The sequence below is a fragment of the Mchenga conophoros genome, linkage group LG16 (genome assembly GCF_057382185.1).
Source record: "Mchenga conophoros isolate Kocher_MC1m ecotype Shallow Benthic linkage group LG16, M_conophoros_male_GT1.1, whole genome shotgun sequence".
Classification (NCBI taxonomy): domain Eukaryota; kingdom Metazoa; phylum Chordata; class Actinopteri; order Cichliformes; family Cichlidae; genus Mchenga; species Mchenga conophoros.
Genome location: NC_140541.1, coordinates 19,184,356 through 19,203,543, shown reverse-complemented (window position 1 = coordinate 19,203,543; position 19,188 = coordinate 19,184,356). Strand labels below are relative to the sequence as shown.

The following is a 19,188-nucleotide window of genomic DNA, read 5'->3' as shown; positions in this document are numbered from 1 at the left end:
AAGAGAAAACACATGCAAAATACAAAACACTTGCAAAATACAAAACACTTGCAAAATACAAAACACATGCAAAAGAGAAAACACATGCAAAATACAAAACACATGCAAAATCCAAAGCACAACGGAAGTGCTCCAGGACGCTAGGGGCAGTGTTGAGCTAGATTTGCAAAATAAACGGCAATTTTGTTGAAAACACAGGGAGATGGATACCAGCGGAAAACACCATCAAGGATAGTCACCACGCCTCATAATAAAGGTAATGTGCAAACTGTTGTTAGTTTGATTGTTTGTTTTTATTAATATGAACGCTTGGTTTATGCTTTGCTCATAGACAACTGGTTTTAAAAAATGGATAAAAGTATGAAAACGTAATGTTTTAGCGATTTCTGTCCTTTGCTAAACATCCAAAGTAGCATGCTGTGCACTTTATATACATATATATAATGAAAGTTAAGATAAAATATGTAATCTCCTGTGCATTCAGGAGTCTTAATGTAAGATGTGAAATACTTGTATTTTCTGTGGGTTGTAGTGAATCTTAATTTTGTAAAACATTTGATGGGGTCATTTTTACAGATGTACTGTCCCTTCTGTGGACACCTCTTGGCAGACAGTCCTGCCTTTTGTAATTTATGTGGTAAAAACATCAAGTTTTTAAAGGACATCACCAGCACTGTGTCGAGAAATCCTGCCCTTAGTGAAGAGGCAGCAGCTCTTCCATCTACCAGTTCCAGCATCCTGACTGGCACAACTATACAGTCTACACAGGGTAAAAAACATATTTGTATTAAATAAATCTTGTTAACTGTCCCTTCCCTAAAATTATAACTTTTTTTTTCTGTTTATAGCTGGGAAATCATTAGTGGAGTCATTCATAAAATTTCGGGATGTGAAAGAAAGGGAAAGAAAGGCATTTTTTTCAAAGAAACACCAGGAACAGAAGGAACAGAAACCAGTGAAGGTATGTCATAAACTTGAACGTGGAAGTTGACCACTTTTGTTGCTAATACAAAATCCAAATTACCTTTAGCACTGCCAAGGCATCACTGTAAACTTCCATATGCATATGAAAGGAACTGTATATATTGCAAGGGTGGCTAACTATGTCCTCTACAGCTATGGACCCCCCCGTACTATCTCTGTTTAATTTACTTTCAGGCTGATTGCTGTTCATTGCCTGTATATGGTGTGTTCAGCTAATCACAACCTTGGACATTAGTGTTGCTCGGGGAACGTCGAGTTGCCGCTCTTGGGGGTTGTAGTTCACCACTGATACAGGGCTTACAATTTTTAACCTGATCTGAATTTCTTAATTGTCAGCCTTTGGTCAACAGTCCTTCAATAATATATGCCCCCTGTTAAAACTATATTTAGTCGCTAATGTTGTCTTTTGAGTCATAGCACAGCTGGAGCACAACTACAGATCAGAAATAAAATGGAAGACCATGTAGGAACAAAGATGTAAAAACATGTTATTGTTAATCTCATTTCTAGATACAGATTGGCATCATGAGAAGGACCAGTGATGGTATAAGACCTGTTCGAGGAAAGTCACTTCCGGTTGATGTTCATTCTCACTGGTCAACTGAGCAAATCTTGTCTGCCAGCGTGAAAAAACATAAGGACTTTAACCAGGCCATGGCCGATGGACCCTATGTACTGCTATACCCTGATGCAAGGGAAGTTAGCACAATTCCTGGAACCAACACCCCTTTCACCATCCAAAAATACAAGGATGCCATAGGGAAGGCCTATCAAAGAGTAACTCTCTACATTTGTAACCATGATGACTTCTTTAATACTGGTAAGTGATTTTGATAAAGCAGTGACAATCATAAAGTTTAGATATTAAAAATAATTCAAGATTTTTCCAAAAAATGTTAATCAGAGAGTGACATGATTTTGCCACAGATTTTAAATATATTTAATTTGTGCTGCATAGCCAAAGTGTTGTATATGTTTGCTAATTGTTAGATATACCTTTCAATACATACATATATTTAAATTAGACTGTATTTTTTGAATCATTGAATATTTGCAGATTGCAACACAGAGTGTGAATCTGAAGAGGACAATGAAGTTCAAGTAAAAGTAGTAGAAAGCCCACTGTCGGACACTGTGGTTAGTCTTTTTTTTTTTTTAACGGTGTTTTGTGTGTGTGTGTGTGTGTGTGTGTGTGTGGGTGGGTGGGTGTGTGTGTGTGTGTGTTTGTATACACCAATATAATCAAGAAAAGTTTAAAGTTTTAAAAAGTGCTGTTAATCTTATTTTACTACTTATCAGGTATGGGATTTTCCAGATAATCACAGCACGCCGGAAAGAGCACCTTCAAGAAATAGGTAAGTTTTGTATTGTGGAGAATACAGTGCGGCGACCGTGAATAGGGTGGAGCCAAAATACATTCTTGTGTATTATATTGTAAATTCTGAAATAATTTAAATTCTTTACAGGGGGTCAAACTTGCAAACTTCTTCTGAAGTAAGACTCTGAAAAATGTCATTAATAATTATCATACAGGCTACAAACATAAATTATATTAACTGTTCATATATTTTTGATATTTAGACTCAAGGTCCCTGCTACAGGTATGTTTTGGACACAGAAATTTGTGTATTGACACACTAGACCAGTGGTTCTTAACCTTGTTGGAGGTACCGAACCCCACCAGTTTCAGATGCGCATTCACTGAACCCCTCTTTAGTGAAAAAAAAAATAAATTCAAATTCAAGACATAGATATGTTTTTATTGGTGCACAAAATGAGCCGTGCATGTCATGGTGGAGGCTCTGCCGAACCCCTGAGACCGACTCACCGAACCCCTAGGGTTTGATCGAACCCAGGTTAAGAACCACTGCACTAGACCAATAAAATATTAGTTAACTTTAGATTTTAAGAAATGTTCTACTTTGCCCACTAAATGTTTTTCATTGCAGCACATACACAAGTGTTTATGCACCGATTGTAATTGATAGTGACTCAGACAAAGAAGTTCTCATCGAAAAGGATGAGAGTGAAACACAAAGGTAAGTATACATTTAAATGTGAGAATGTAAATATGATAAAAGTGAGTAATAACATCCTCATTTTATGTGATATTTAATAATTTTTTTATGTTCTAGTACAAATGGCCTGTCTGCTGCAGAAGTACTCGAAGAGCTGGCGTCTAAGACAATAAAAAAATCTGTCAGCAGATTTAATATAAACAGGGCAAATGTTTGGGATGGAGCATCTCGGGGCTTTAGACGTGTGTCTTACAACCCAACTGATGATATACTTGTGAAGTTCAGCGATGATGCAGGACAGCGTGAAGATGGAATGGATAATGGTGGTCCTAAACGTGAATTTTTGACATTATTAATGAAATGCCTTAGATCGCGACGAATCTTTGATGGACCTGAGGACAGCAAATTTCTTACATTTGACAGCGCTGGTGAGAAATTTATACCATCTGACTATAAAATTAAATTAATACATTCTGAAGTTAAGCTTGGATGATTAATTTTTTATTAAAATAAAAAGGCATATAATTTAAAGCATTATTTTAGCATAACTAACTAAATAAATCCATTACCAGCTGCAAGAGAGGATGAATATTTCCTTACTGGCAGAATGATTGCCACATCATTGGTACATGGTGGTCCAGGGCCTGCCTTCCTCTCCAAGACACTCTACCAGCATCTGATTGGGACAACAAAGTCTGATGTGGTGGAGGTCACGATTGAAGATGTAACTGATGAAGCTACAAAAGCTTTTCTGTTGGAAGTATGTTGATTTAAATATTCGATTGTAAAACTACAATTTCCTTTGTTATCACAAAGCTTGATGTGTTAATTGCACATTGGACTGTAACGCTGTGCTCCATAGTAGTTGTAATTTTAATCAACATGCTAAGTGTACCAATGTTTGTTAATTATGAACAAAGATAAATGTTTGACTTTAAGTAGAGGAGTAGAAAACAATACCAGAATAACATGCTTTAAAATATAGACCAAACATTGAAGTGCACTAGTAATTATATTTAAAATGATTTTGATGTGAACGTCATGGACAACAACCTTGTGATACTGCAATTTTCTTTTTTTTATTATGTAAACACTAGATATCCAATGCTGCAACGCTGAAGGAACTCCATGGGTGCATTGAAATGCATTGCAGCTTATTGCAGACAGCTGGCTGCTATGTATTTCCGGACTCTTTAGATGGTAAAGGCAACATCATTAAGGACTACCTTAAGTGGTACATCATATACCGCAACCACTTCTCAATCCAAAGGTAACATATTTGTAAGTATTTGGACTGATAGTAAATAATGGGGCAATGTAGCTACAGTATTTTAATAATAGTTTTTTAACAAAATTGTTTTTTAAACCATAAGCAACACTATAATGAATTGATAACAAACCACAGCTACAGAAGCCGCCTATTCTTTTGACCAAATTTTTTTTCGAATAATATGTATGTTTCTGCTTAATTTTACAGTTTTGCATCTTCCCTTTTTACTTATAGTTTCCATGGCTAATTATACTTTGAGCCTAATGTTTGCAAAAAGTTTTTGAGTTATCATGCATGTGCTTTACTCAGTATGGAAAAAATCATGTGAAGCTGCGAGGACAGAGATCAAATTTCAAACTTTTAAACACTTATTCTATTAGAATTCTTGTTACTTATCAGTCCCCGCATAAAACTGGATAAAGCTGCAAACACAAGTTCAGCCAGTGACCATGTTTAGGCAGGTACTTTAAAAAAATGCAGTGCAAATTTGATTTTTGCAGGTGGTTTGATCTTTTACATTATTGATTTTATTGAGAATAAACCGTACTGTAACGTTCACAAGAACCAGACGGTTGGGGTCTCAGTTTGTCCGTTTATTCGGCACATAAGCCAGCGGGTTGTTAACTCAGGGGGAAGCGCTCTCGAACTACACCTCTCTTCAGCCTGGCACACACACAGAACAACCAGGTCACCCCACCCCTTCCTGTACACCACCCTCACTACTTCCTGCAGCCCAACCAAACATGAATCTTAAAGGAACAACAACAGTGTGCAGAGAAAACCAACATGTCACTGTCCAGTAACACTTAACCATCGTTACAGTACTGTACTGACTGAAAATGCATTTGCAACATTGTGGCTGAAGTAACTTAAGCTCCAGTTTCCAACATTCACTTGCTGATGAATAGAAATGCAGATGGTAAAATATAAATTCGGAAGGTGGCATGGTGGAGCAATGGATAAAACATCAGACTGGGATTCAGAAGGTAGCACGTTCGATGAGAGCCCACACACCAGGTGTGTCCTTGAGTAAGACAGCCAGCACTAACTCACTGCTCACCCCAAGGGTGATGGGTTAAATGCTGAGATCTAATTTCCCCCTAGGATCAATAAAGTCTGTAAGAGCCAAAGTCAATGTTTATGTTTTTCCTTTTTTGTTTTGGTGGCACAGGTGTATAGCTTTACCTGCGTCTCAGGTGATGGTATGTGGGTGTGGTCACAGTCTATTTACCTGATGTCGGTGTTCGCAGCAGGTGTGTTGGGTGAGTGGTTTGTGGGCAAACTTTTCTGTTGACCGTCATTTTTTGGCACACCAGTTAATCCATGCGCTAGTTGGAAATTGATTGAAAGCGCAAATGTTTGTTCTTGTTTTGTTCTTAAAATAAATGCGCAAAGTACAAGTTCGACTCATTATGGATTATTGGAGGCGCGTCACAGGGACACAACCAACTCAGCCGGCCGCGGCTTTATTTACGGATGAAAGTCGCAACAAAGTCTGTAAAATTCATTGTGCTTTCGGAATAATTAAAATAAAACATTCAAAAAGTGTTTTTCATTTTTTTATTGTAGTGCTGATGACAATTTTCCCCTTATAGATTTAAGGATGGCCTCGCAACACTTGGTGTAATCCATGCCCTGCAGCAGCATCCTTTGTTGTTCCAACCCTTCATGTGCTCAAGACCAGAGCCGCTGACATCTGATTTTTTAGAGGACATGTTTGCTGTGGTCCTGAGCGAACCTGGCAGTTCAAGACGGCAGGAAGAAACCAGGGTGCTTGGATTCTGGCGAGACTATCTGATAGACGCTGAAGGTTTGTTTAATACAAAACTTGTACTGCAAACAAATTTCTACGATCAGTGAAAACCAATAAAGCAGCTCTTTCATGAATATTACTTTTATGATATATATTTTTTAAGTTTAAACTGTCAGGTGATATTTCTGCTATAGAACAGAAGCACTTTTTTTGTCTTTTAGCAGTTGAATCTCATCCCTTGGGGGATGAATGTGCTGCCAGCAGTGGCTATTGGGGAGCTACCTAGCATGAACAAAACAATAATAACAGAGTCAAATTATCACCTTTACAGTTTCTGTTTAAAATGGAAAAATTGTACCGCAATAGTAAGTCACCACAGAGCTGCTGTTTTATATATTTTTTTATATTGAACTGGTATGGGTGTTTGTGCTATTAATCTTGGAAAAACAGTAAAAACATAACACTTTGGAACATTTGAGGATCCAAGTTTCTGATATTCTGCTTTGTATTTGGAATTATTATAAAATAAAGAATTATCTTTAGCTACATTCTATTTAATTATAGATACCAAAACAGTAGTCTCCCTACAAGACATCCTGATGTTTGCCACGGGCCTAAACAGCATTCCACCAGCTGGAATGGAACCAAGACCAAGATTGCTGTTTGGTGATGCATCACGTTTCCCAATTGGGAAAACATGTGCAAACACCATTGTGATACCAATGGCTCAGTCATATAAGCAGTTCCAGGATGATATGGACTTTGGAATATTAAACTCTCCTGGTTTTGGTCTGTATTGATCGACTTACAGTTTGATCCTCACACTGTAATATAGTCCTCATTTCAACTGTGTTTTTGTTCTTATACAAAAAGGTTTGTTTAAAGAAATTGGCTAGATATCTGTTGGGCCAAGGCCTTTGTTTTAGTTACAATGCTAAAGTAAATGTCTGTGATTTGAAAGGATTACTTTTTAGTACCCTTAGCTTTAGAATTCCCTTTACTACTATCCAGCATTTAGAAAAGATATATTCATAGATATTGTACATTTTACACAATTTCTATTTCAGTGCAAAGTGTAATTTGCCTTGTTAACGTTAACAATAAATCTTATTACTTAGAGTGTTTTTACTCCTTTATTTTATATCAACCTGTATTAATAAAGCTAATAATACCAACACGTGTCTTGCATTTAAGGTGGAGGTTAAGAGAGTCTTCACAATATCATCTGTTAGGATAAATAATTTATTTGATCTCATCGTCACAACTGATATTCTTATTTGGAAAAACACAAAGGCTATTTTTTTAAGTGACTATAAACTGATGAACTATAATTGTGATCTACTTGAAGCAAAAAACATTTTTTTTTGCCTTAACAAAAGTGCAGGTGGTGCATTATTATAACCACAAAGTGGAATCCACAGTTCTGGGATGTGTGGGAACCTTGGCATTACAACCCAGCAAGTCCTTTTAGTCTGATGTAGTTCTCCACACAAGATTCCAATGTCTGTGATGAACTGAAGCCACTGTTTAGTCCTTCAAAATATTCCTGTAGGTGAGGGTCTCCACAGAAATCGGGAGTTGAACTCATCCTGAACTGGCTCAGCTCTTGATGTCCAACTGCAAGGCCACAGTCGCGTCCACCAAACCTAAAAGTTTGTACAAGGAAAATTTTTACTATTAAAATACTAAGAAAACGCTACAACATCCTTGTCTCTGTAGGGGGGGGGGGGGAATTATGCTTAAAGTGAACATATGCTTTTACTTAAGACCACTGGCTGTATTATGGCATTGAATAGACTAGAAGGTGGTCAGAGTTCCTGTAACTACCTGTCTTGAACAATTGACTTGCTGAAAACATTGGCAGATTTTTGTCATGTATTTAAGGAGATAATATAAAACGGCTTTTCATAAATTTTAGCACTGGAATCAACATGTGAAAAAAGTAGACCTATTTAGTCCAAATTTTGGGTGGTACAAACACTGTGGTGTCTGTTTTTTATGACCATACAGTAAAAGAAGACTATATGATCAAGTGCATAGATCAGTGCGCCCCAGGGTGACTGTGGCTACAATGTAGCTTGCCATCACCAGTGTGTGAATGTGTGTGTGAATGGGTGGATGACTGTTTGTGTAAAGCGCTTTGGGGTCCTTAGGGACTAGTAAAGCGCTATACAAATACAGGACATTTACCATTTAGAGATTAAAAGGTGCTAAAAAAAATGTCATTTTTGTGATTTCTACTTAAATTACAGACTTTTGATTTTTCACATTTTAAATTGACAAGAGTGATACAAACCTATGAGGCAGGTAATACATCACATCCGGTTTACCAGATGGACAGCGTGACTGGCTAACTGGACGGATCAGGTGCGTGTTCCACTTTCTTTTGCATTCATCCAGATCCCTCTGAAGCACAGCCATGAAAATGAAGCGCACCAAGCACATGTGTTCATGACTACCATTAAAGAGGTGCATTTCCTTCATGTCACTCAAAAGGTCCATCCAGAACTGTGTTCTAGAAGAGACAAAAACATACCATCAGTTCAAAATCACTATCCTTCAAAGCCTCACTATTTCTTACGTTTATGAAACTGTTTCTTGAGTTGATGTAAAGTGCGTGCATTTTGGATTTCTATTCATCTCACTTTCTTTATTGACAGTTTAAATTTTCTATCTTATACTTGGCTACACATTGAAGCTATAAAGGAAAGGTGGTGTAATACAAATCAAGGCTTCTGCATCACAGACTATATATTACAGCCACACTTTTATTTGCTTAATATAGTTGTTTCTTGAAAAATTTTAAAACCTACCGCTGTTTTCTGAAGTACGACCACCAGCTTTCAATTCTTTGATTTGTTATTGAAGATCCATACATATGACTGGCAGCTCCTGCAAAAAAATCCTGATGAGATTGACCGTAAGGCACAATGCATTGCTGCCATCGTCCCATTTTCAGTGCCGCAGTATGTGCGAAGTCGCACTGGTATGACTCCAAACTCTGAAGCACACTGAACGTAGTGTTGAGCTATGACTTCTGGGTTGCTGTTAGTTGCTCCGCAAACCAACCATAATATCTTCCGCGAATAGCCATCAATACAACCACTGATAGTCAAACCATATGGCTTTAATTTGTCATATCCATCAACATGCCAAGTGTGGTTTGGTCCAGGTGAATCGTAAACTCTTCGTAAAAACTTTTTCTTTGAGCGCTTTTGGACTCCAGATGGGTCGAGCTCTGCCATCATCACCATTACATCATGCCTTTTCACAGAAAGATGGTGTTTCTGACGCAGTGTCTGCCACATTGAACGGTATCCATAATGTTGACCAGGTCCCTTCAGCTCTTCTATTATTGCAGCACAAATCAAGGCCTGAGTTGAGTAATGTTTTTTGCGGGACAGTGATAAACTTCTTAATCTACTTTTAAGTGTGGTCAGACTGATCTTCTGTTTATGTTTTGAGGCCAAAATGTCCAATGTTTCATTATAGGAGTAACCGTCTCTGAAATATTTCTGAATGAGGTCTTCAATGGAAATGTTTTCTTGAATTGATCCTTATAAACAAAAAAAAAAATAAGATGGGAAATGGTAAAATAGATCATCAGACAAGAAATGTGCAGTTTTAAATAACAATGACATTTAAAAACCAATGTATTGTCTCATTATTAAACGAAATTAATATGTTGCTTCTTTGGGCCTCAGTAAATTCAAGACAAATAAAGTCTACAACTATAACCCTAACCTGGACGACTAAGAATCTTCACAGATATATACCTTACTGGTTTAAATGATTGCAAAATAATGTGTATGCAATTTATATAACATAAAAATAATATAGTAAATAAGGACTGCATTCAAATGTAAATAAACTGTAAACAGCCAAATGGCAGCTTTGTGAACTGGTTCAGACAACCTTTTTTATATATGTTATTTGTGAAATACTTACTGTTGTTGACAAACGCCAAAAACTCAATATGTTTGCCACATGAACCGCAGAACTTGACAACTTCTCTCACGTTATGGCCACAATATGGACAAAACATTCTTACCCTGAAACAAACAGCATTTTTCTTTTAAAATGGAGTATTAAAACGGAAAAGGGCAGACCTAAGCTAAAGTGTATATACACAGACGCATTTCCAACACAACAGCTACGTTGCTAGCGTAAAACTGAACTTCCAAAACACAACTACCTAGATAACTTAAATTACACAATTGAGAGCATATGTGTATTAGTTGTTGATTTATACACAAACACTAATATATATTCAAATAATTTAAAAAAAAAGGTTCATTTACCTTTTACTGCCACACACCAAATCCGGTCATTAGAAACTTCATGGCTTATGTAGCCACTAGGTAACAAAAACTCAACACTGCCCCTAGCGTCCTGGAGCACTTCCGTTGTGCTTTGTATTTTGCATGTGTTTTGTCTTTTGCATGTGCTTTGGATTTTGTATGTGTTTTGTATTTTGCATGTGTTTTGTATTTTGCATGTGTTTTGTATTTTGCATGTGTTTTGTATTTTGCATGTGTTTTGTATTTTGTATGTGTTTTGTATTTTGCATGTGTTTTGTCTTTTGCATGTGTTTTGTATTTTGCATGTGTTTTGTATTTTGTATGTGTTTTGTCTTTTGCATGTGTTTTGTATTTTGCATGTGTTTTGTCTTTTGCATGTGTTTTGTATTTTGCATGTGTTTTGTATTTTGTAAGTGTTTTGTATTTTGCATGTGCTATGGGTTTTGCATGTGCTTTGGATTTTGCATGTGTTTTGTATTTTGTACGTGCTTTGTCTCTAGGGGCCACCGTACTGCAGGATGTTGGTACCAACAAGCCCAAGAAAATATCCGCGCACCAATAATCCCCAGCAGCCTTAATCAATGATACATCATCTGAATGTTGCAGCAGAATTCCCATCAGTCCAGGAAACATTTTTTAAATCTTCTGTTGTCCAGTTTTGATGATCTTGAGTCAATTCTAGCTTGATGTGTTCTCCTGCTGCTGTTGCTCGTCTGCTACATTTCACTGTGGATTCAAGGATGTTCTGCATTTCTTTGTCTTCTCTGAGTCACTGTTGCCTTCCTATCAGCTTGAAACTGTCTGATTATTCACCTCTGAAATCACCGAGACATTTTCCCCAAGAGAACTGCTGCTCCGTGGATATTTTATCCTTTTCATTCAATTCTCTCAGCTGGAAATTCAACACAGCATCTTGACCATTCCTACATGGATAAATGTACTGATTTGCTGCAATGTGACTGGCTCATTAGATATTTCTGTTAAAGAGCAGTTGAAAATAAAGTGGGCGGTGAGTGTATTTATGTCACAAGACGCACCTCAGACACCATCCTGAAGAGAACTAAGCTTCTGGAGACAAACTGTTTTATGCTTGATTACGACTGAGCTGCGTGTGAATGATACATTTGTGTACTTGCACGTGCTGTGGCTCAAAATAAGAGTTTAATAATGAGGGGCAGAAAAATAAAAACAAAATATACTGAAGGAAAACAGCAGCTGCAGTAAAGGATCCAAATAACTGAGGGTTAGAGTGTGTTTTGTGGCGGATGTTGCTCAGGGGGAATTAATTTTCTGACTTCAAATGTCACTCTGAAAGGTCACCTCTGCAAAGACCTGAAAGAACTTGTTGGAACAGATTTAACTTGACGTGTCTTCACCGAGACGGCAAAGAAAAACCTCAGCCTTCAGAAAAGGCTTTGTAAGGGCTGTATATAGCATGTACCGCTCATTTGTAAAGGTGTGTATTATAATGAGTCTCCTGCTGCTCAGTTTGAAACTCAGCACTTACCATCAAACTCCTGATATAAAATTAGGCCTTAATTCATTGCTGATTCATTCAGAGATTACAAAAAACCTCAATCGGGCAATTAAATAAAATTATTACCAACAAGATGATTTTATGTTTCAGTTCTGAGCTCCGTTCGGTCGAGTCGCTCGTTAGGAAAAGGTCACACAAGCAGCTCAGGGAAAGACTTTGTACTGCGATACAGACGAACTCATCCCCAGGTTTTATATGTATTTAGGTTTAATGAAATGCAAAAAAAAGGTTGCTTAAAAAGGAGAACTGGAGATATTAATACAGCAAAATGTTGAGAAACAAGGCATCCGTTATTTCTAAGTTGATGCTGGACTAATAAGGCCATTTTATGTTTGTTTATTCTTCACATTTTTACCACAGTACATTAATTTTTGTTGGGATTGACATTCTTACCCCGACAAAGGACGACACAGAGCAGTTGAGGTTATATTTCGTGACTAAAAATTAGTCACAAAATAAAAATTTAATTGAATATTCGTCCAAATAAAAGAAATGAAACAACAACTTCTGGTTGCTTTAAATGGCTGCAGCATTACATTAAAAGAAAAAGAAGGCTGTTGGGTTCATCTTCAAACACGTTACTCTGAAGCAACAAATATCTGCTGAATGTAACTGATACACTGCACAGCTGTACACAAGCAATCAACACTTCACTACCTCACATTACTGCACACACAATGTGTGATATCTCACAGTTTTAATAATGGGATTAAAAAAAACAGCCAATAAATGTGGCTTAATGTTTCTCTGCAGTACACTGAAGCGCACAAGTTACTGCGTTCAGCTTGAAGATTTTTACAGCTTATGAACTTTCAAATGTCACAGGCGATCGCTCCTCCGCTGACATTTTTCCTTAAAAATGGCATACTGTAGATATAAACAAACAACAAAATAAATATTGAGCCATTTCATGCATGGTTCACAACGCAAGTGGGAGTGGAACACGTCATTTAATGCAACAGAAAACTATACAATATACAACAACGCCCAGTTTTATTTCGCATGGTTTGTGGTTTTACATCTGCAAAGATTTGAGATAAACATCTGCATCATGTTTTTAAAGAAGACTTCATATAACTTTTTTATATTATAGGTTGACAGATGTTCATATTCAAATGCACTCATTGACCACCTTATTAAGGGTTCACAAATATCTAATTAGCCCATCACATGGAAGTGACTCGATGCATTTAGGGATGTAGATATGATCAAGACGACCTCCTTAAGTTCAAACCGAGCATCTCAATGTGGAAGAGATGTGATTTAAGTGACTTTGAACGTGATATTGTTTGTTTCAAAAAATGCTGATCTCCTTGGATTTATTCCCATTAAACTCTCTTAAGGGTTTACAGAGAATGGTCTGAAAAATAAAAAATATCCAACGAGCTGCAGTTCTCTGGGTGAAAATGTCTTATTGATTTCAGGGGTCAAAGGAGAATAGTCAGGCTCATTTAAGTTAATAGGAAGGCATTATTAATTCAAATAACTCATTACAGCCCAGGTCTGCAGAAGAGCATCTCTGGATAGGCTACAGCAGCAGAAGACCACACTAGGTGCCACTCCTGTCAGCTAAGGACAGGAAACTGAGGCTGGTTCAATGGGTTCTAATTTCTGCTGGACCCTTTGACTAGTAGGGTCAGAAATTGGCATAAACATGAGCATAAGAATGCATCCTGTGTTGTATCAATTGTTCAGGCTGCTGGTGGTTTAATGGCGTGGGCGATTTTTCCCTTAAAACCACCAGGGCATCATTTAAACACTCAAGCCTACCTGAGTATTGTTGCTTAACATGTCAATCCTATTATGACACCATGTATCTATCACTGATGGCTGCTTCCAGCAGGATAGCACACCATGTCACAAAGCTCAGATCATCTCAGGTGTTTTCTTGAACATGACAATGAGATCACGGTACTCACATGGCCTCCACAGTCACCAGATCTTAATCCAGCAGCTTTGGGATGTGTTAGAACATCATGGATGTGCACCTGATCTGCAGCAACTCTGTGATGTTGTTGTATCATTGTGAAGAGAAATCTCTGAAAATTCTTACTAGTATCTTTTTCCATCAAACTTGGTTTAACTCAGTACTAGTATGGTGTACATAACAAAGTTGCTCGTGAGTGTATGTTTTTTTTTTGCCTTTCTATTTTTGTGCAGCGCTGAGATCAACTCATCATACATTTCCTCATACAGTAACATATGGCAGGCACAGCCTGCAACACTAAGCAGTGGTTTTAGTTTATCCATAACATCTGCTTGTATTTTAACAGATATGATTTATACAGTTACATTTTGGTAACCCTGACCACATGTAAGGCCAAAACAAAAGTTTTCAAAGTTTTGAAACTTGAAAAGTTTTAAATGTGTTCTTTGTTTTCTGATTGTCTAGAATTGGGAGAACAATGTATGAAGAACCAAAATTACATATTCTGACTGTTCAGACTTTGGTTTGGGGTCATCACGACAACTTAGACCTCAGAGGATCTTTAATTCATTAAATTCAGGTACTATTATGATATAATAATTTTCTATCATGTTACTGAACTTAAAAGTGGCTCAAATCCTGCCAAAGCATGGGCGTGAAGTTCATGAACACCGATTGGTTCAGACGGTCGTTACATTTGTGCTCCTGCTGCTCTGGCTGCGCAGCTCTGTGGGAGCGGAGCAGCACAGAAGCTGCTTTTTGAAGTGTTTCCTGAAGCGTTTGCTCATCAGGTACAGAGCAAATGGGTTCACACAGGAGTTGGTGAAGGCCAAGATGCGAGCGCACACGCTGGCGATGAAGTGGCCCAGCGACGTGTCCACCTGGTTGTAGTGGTAGGAGCGGTACAGGTAGATCACATGACTCGGGAGCCAGCAGAACGCAAACAAGCCGACAAACACAAGCACAGTTTTAGCCAGACGCTTCCTGGACCTGATCTGACAGGAGAGGAGAGAGAGGAAACAGTAAGTTCTGCATCAAATGGATGGATGGGTGGAGCTTTAGGTCTGAAAAGTAGAGCCAAATGATTCTATGCAATGGCCAGCAGGGGGCGACTCCTCTGGTTTAAAAGAGAAGTTTGCCTGTATAGAAGTCTGTGAGGAGATTACCTAACTTTGCCCTGAAATTATAACCTCGGTGAACACTTTCCTGATAAAGTTTTGGCCTCAGTCACTTGTTTAAGGTGTTTTTGAGTCTTTCATGATATATACTTTATAAATGAGGATCTAATTTAGAGTAAAAGAAGCAATAAAGCAAGGTGTGCTGTAGAGAATCATTTGGCATTAACAGTTTGACTTGTGGAGAAATTATTGTTCAGTGAAGCTATCACATTCGCAGTATGTGCGTGGCCTGTCTACATGCAGAAACTGTATGTTGTCATATGGGCACAGTGTCAGAAATATGTGGTGCAGCTGGTCTGTAGATACTCCAGGTTGTGCTGCTGCTGGTCCATCAGTCGGCTGAGGAGAAGAGTGAAAGACAAAGTGTTCACTCCTGCCTCTGTCTCTGTTTTCATGCTGTATTTTGTTTGACTGCATCACAGCAAGACGGTCCTGGGTTTGAATCCACCATCTGGTCGGGACCTTTCTGTGTGGAGTGGGGAGAACCCACGCAGACATGAGACACAGTTTATCCCTGTGTCTGCGTGGGTTCTCACAGGTACTCCTGCTTCCTCTCACAGTCCAAAGACATGCAGTTAGTGAGGTTGGTTTACTTGGTGATTCTAAATTGCTCATAAGAGTGAATGTGAGAGTGAATGGTTGTCTGTCTCTCAGGCCGGTGATCTGTCCAGGGTGTACCCCGCCCCTCGCCCTATAGTATCAGGGATAGACTGCAGCACCCTGGTAGAGTAAGAACTTGATCAACACAAGCCTGAATAGAAAAAAAATATTTTGTTCACATTTCTGGTGAACTCTGCTGTTGCTCCCATCCCTGTCACCCCGATATGTTGACTAATCACAGCATCATCCATGCTGAGCAACATTTGGGATTTTTGAGTACATTTGCGTTGGTTGAAAACCCTCTGAATAGGCTCTATGTACGCAAATACATATGAATATTGGACACAGTCACTGTAGCATAAATGGATCATGAATGTGAAGTTGTCACACTTGGTTTCACAAAACTAGGATGGCAAAGGCCAGAACTTTTAAATTGAAGCTTCAAAACAGGACTTTACTAAGCAATTAACCCAGTGTGTAACACCATTACAAAGGCCTCATTAGACATAAAAGTCTACAGTCCAAGGTTGTGTTTGTGTTTTTGTGAACTGAAGGGAAGTTTTCACTTTGGCAGATAAAAAAGTGAATTTCTTTTTCTTTTTCTAAATTTGCACTAAACCTTAATTTTCAACTATAATTTGCAGTTAATCAGGGGTTCAGGGACTCCTTTACTGGGAGACGTTACCAGGCAACCAGATGAGTAAAAGAAGAAAAAACCTTAAAATGTGCCAATTAAAGTGAATTAAGACTTTGGATACAGCTGTTACCCCTGCACCCAGTGGTAAGCTAATTAATTGTGTGAAGCCCTGTGAGTCCCATGTCTAATCTTCTCAGATCAGAACAGAATGATCCTCAAAAAGAAAATAAAAAACAGCAAAAAGATGAATCTATTCTGCATTTCAGAGCAGAATAAGAAGAGCTCGGGGTCTGACCTGCTTCTGAAAGTGCAGGTGTCCCTCGGCGGGGATGTCCGCGGAGCTTCTGACCAGACTGCGAGCGATGAAGCAGTAGTAGACAGATATGATGAAGAGGGGCATGATGTAGAAGATGAGGAATGAGGCGGTGGAGTGGATCTTCGGGTGGAGCTCCCCCGCGTGAGGGTAAGGGGCGCAGGTCACAAACGTCTCATTGGTGTGGCTGGTGGTGAAGGTGTGCAGGTCGGAGAAGACGGCTTCGGGCACAGCCAGAGTCACCGAGAGCAGCCAGATCATCCCTGCGCGTAAACCGATGCTCAGAGCAGCACTGGACTTGTTGATGTCCAGCGGTTTGACGATAGCCTTGTACCTAGAGGAAGAAACAGCATTTGTGAATGAAGACGAGCTCAGTGCAGTTTCTTCATTACGCATGCAATCAAAAACAACCACAAAAAAAAAAAAAGAGAAACGATTATCTCATGGCTGATTTTTAACAGCAGGCACGGTTGATTTTTTTCTAATCAAACCAGATTATCTCTCTGTGGCAGAGAAAATTAAAGCAGGCTTTGAATGAAAGGAAGCAGAAGATGAGAAAAGCTCCTGTGGCGGAAGTCAGAATGCTAATTACAGCTGGTGTTAAATACTCTAACTGTGGCTCAGTGTTTTCCTACAAGATATCTTAATAGCAGCAAAGCAGTGAACAAACAGAAAAACACTTTGATGGCTACGCTGCAATCAGCTTGATTAACTGTCACGATCTTCCTGTGTCTTTATTAAATTTGCAGGATAATTAAACACACTGGAAACTAAAAGCGTCCTCGACATATTTTCAGACATTTGCTTCACTTCAATTTTCACCCGGAACCCGTTTTTGATCTTAGTTCAGCACAGTGACTAATAATCCTCGGACGTGGACTCATCTATGCACGTGTGAAGTCAATATCTCAAAAAACAACAACAAAAAAACAAACAAAAAAACCAAACAAAAAAACCAAACAAAGTAAACCCTTTTGGCAACTACAGGAGAATGAAATAATATTTTTTAATGATTGGTTTAACCAACAAGAAAATGTTTTCTTTGTACTGAATTCATGATTTTCTGGGGCAACAAAGTCATTGTTTAATTCTCAAAGATCTGAGAAGAGTCTGACAGACAGATATTTTTCCATTTTTCTGCTCAGATCATTCTTTTTTCTTTTTCGCCTCTGACTCTGTGCAGGGGTACGGGCCCCCAAGTGTGAAGCTTTATTTATATTTAATCAATCTATACAAATAATAGCGCACTTAGTATTCCAACAAGAGCCTGATGTTTATCGGGTTCCTCTAAAATCTCATTTAAACCAACAGAACCGATTCTTCATTTAACCCAGAGGATTCAGAGACACTGCAGTGGTGCATGCTTGTTGTTGCATGTGGGAAAATATGAACACTGAGCGTGAGATTAATAGAGATTAGCTCAGGTTGCTTTCTAAATATAGATTTGTTTTTTCAAATATGTTAAACCATATACTGTTTTCATTTATTAAACAAATTGTTATTTATAAAATTCCTGCAGCATTTTAAAACATAAATCGAAAGAAAAAAAAACATCTGCCTGGCACTGATTCTAAGAGCTATTTACAAAGAGGAGTTAACTGAACTACACAAACAGTCAAATAATCAAAATATTTTTTTGGAAGCAATTTGACTGTTTTAAAATTAGACTTTCTACATCTTGTGTCTACGATGCTGGAGCCATGCGTAAAAGCGCATTTCCCTCCATCATTTGTAAGCATATTATCCTGCCGTTAACACAACAGCACAAAGAGTTATAGTAGCTCAGACTGGCTGTGTGACAAGTACCGGTCAGCGGAGAGAGCAGTGAGAGTGAACACGGAGACTCCCACAGAGGTGAGCTGGATGAAAGGGATCAGTTTGCATCCGACGCGGCCGAAGAGCCACTCGTCCACCAAGTACCGGCTGGCGTCCACCGGCGCGCAGGTCACCAGTAGCAGCAGGTCCCCCAGAGCCAGACTGGATAGGAATAAGTTGGGCACCGTCCGCATGGACCTCACCAACAGACACGTCTTCATTAAAGTGACATTTCCAATCAGCCCCACGATGATGATGATCCCGTAGATAGCAGCGATGCCGATACCAGGGAGCCAGATGCTGAAGTGGTGCTGCTGCTCTCCTGCGGACTCCCAAAATACCCTGGAAACATTCAGGAGCAGAAGTGTGCTGTCCTCTGGGGTTAACAAGAACGACTCCTCCAGCGACATATCGGTGGTCTTCAGTCTACTATTTCAGTCCTAATAATCATGCCTTTGTTGGCTGCTTTTATAAACGATACCTCCCTGCTCACGCGTGCGTCACAGGCTTAAAGAATGGTGGGTATAGTGTGATCTGACAGAACACTTGTGTTAAAGGCACTTAAAATCAACATATTCCTCCCTCAGAGGCTGGGAGGGCTATTTACATGTTTACATACACATGCTTTCTAAGTAGGAATCCAAGAATATGATTGATATGAAGGAATCAGCCTTTCAGTGAAGGCTGACACCAAAGGAGTGCGTAAAATTGAGGTTACGCTGCGCATTTGGTAACAGAATGATATCAAGATGCCTTAAAGATCAGTATAACTCACGACTTAACATCAACATAAAGAGATTTCACATATGCCATCAAGTGGATTTTTTCTAATCATACTGGTTAACAATTGACTTC

General features: G+C 38.7%; 2 protein-coding genes and 1 long non-coding RNA gene across 6 annotated transcripts; 1 reads left to right on the top strand and 2 right to left on the bottom strand.

Moving 5' to 3' along the window:
- Positions 1 to 177: 177 nt before the first annotated feature.
- On the top strand, positions 178 to 7,304 carry LOC146556616 (G2/M phase-specific E3 ubiquitin-protein ligase-like). 4 transcript variants are annotated; one of them, XR_014888977.1, is made up of 14 exons: positions 178 to 256; positions 577 to 769; positions 849 to 961; positions 1,495 to 1,804; positions 2,042 to 2,121; positions 2,284 to 2,339; positions 2,451 to 2,478; positions 2,566 to 2,585; positions 2,934 to 3,023; positions 3,120 to 3,430; positions 3,575 to 3,762; positions 4,100 to 4,272; positions 5,444 to 5,765; positions 5,868 to 5,998. XR_014888977.1 is itself a non-coding variant. In XM_085249706.1 (14 exons), the coding sequence occupies exons 2-14, from the start codon at positions 577 to 579 to the stop codon at positions 6,823 to 6,825; spliced, it is 2,013 nt and encodes a 670-aa protein (XP_085105832.1). In that variant the 5' UTR covers positions 178 to 256; the 3' UTR covers positions 6,826 to 7,304. The 4 variants fall into 4 exon arrangements, 3 of the variants coding, with proteins under 3 accessions (XP_085105832.1, XP_085105833.1, XP_085105834.1); XM_085249706.1 differs by lacking the exon at positions 5,444 to 5,765 and adding an exon at positions 6,590 to 7,304 and having other exon boundaries at positions 5,868 to 6,082; XM_085249707.1 differs by having other exon boundaries at positions 5,444 to 6,004.
- LOC146556615 (uncharacterized) lies at positions 7,227 to 10,611 on the bottom strand. The gene is made up of 5 exons (XR_014888978.1): positions 10,327 to 10,611; positions 9,974 to 10,077; positions 8,839 to 9,581; positions 8,322 to 8,540; positions 7,227 to 7,671 (listed from the first exon to the last, which is right to left on the bottom strand). It is a non-coding gene; the product is annotated as an uncharacterized LOC146556615 (long non-coding RNA).
- A 1,670-nt stretch (positions 10,612 to 12,281) lies between these two features.
- On the bottom strand, positions 12,282 to 18,743 carry LOC146556614 (gastrin-releasing peptide receptor-like). The gene is made up of 3 exons (XM_085249155.1): positions 18,325 to 18,743; positions 16,501 to 16,852; positions 12,282 to 14,785 (listed from the first exon to the last, which is right to left on the bottom strand). Exons 1-3 carry the CDS (start codon positions 18,741 to 18,743, stop codon positions 14,471 to 14,473), a joined length of 1,086 nt encoding a protein of 361 aa, XP_085105281.1. The 3' UTR covers positions 12,282 to 14,470.
- Positions 18,744 to 19,188: the final 445 nt, after the last annotated feature.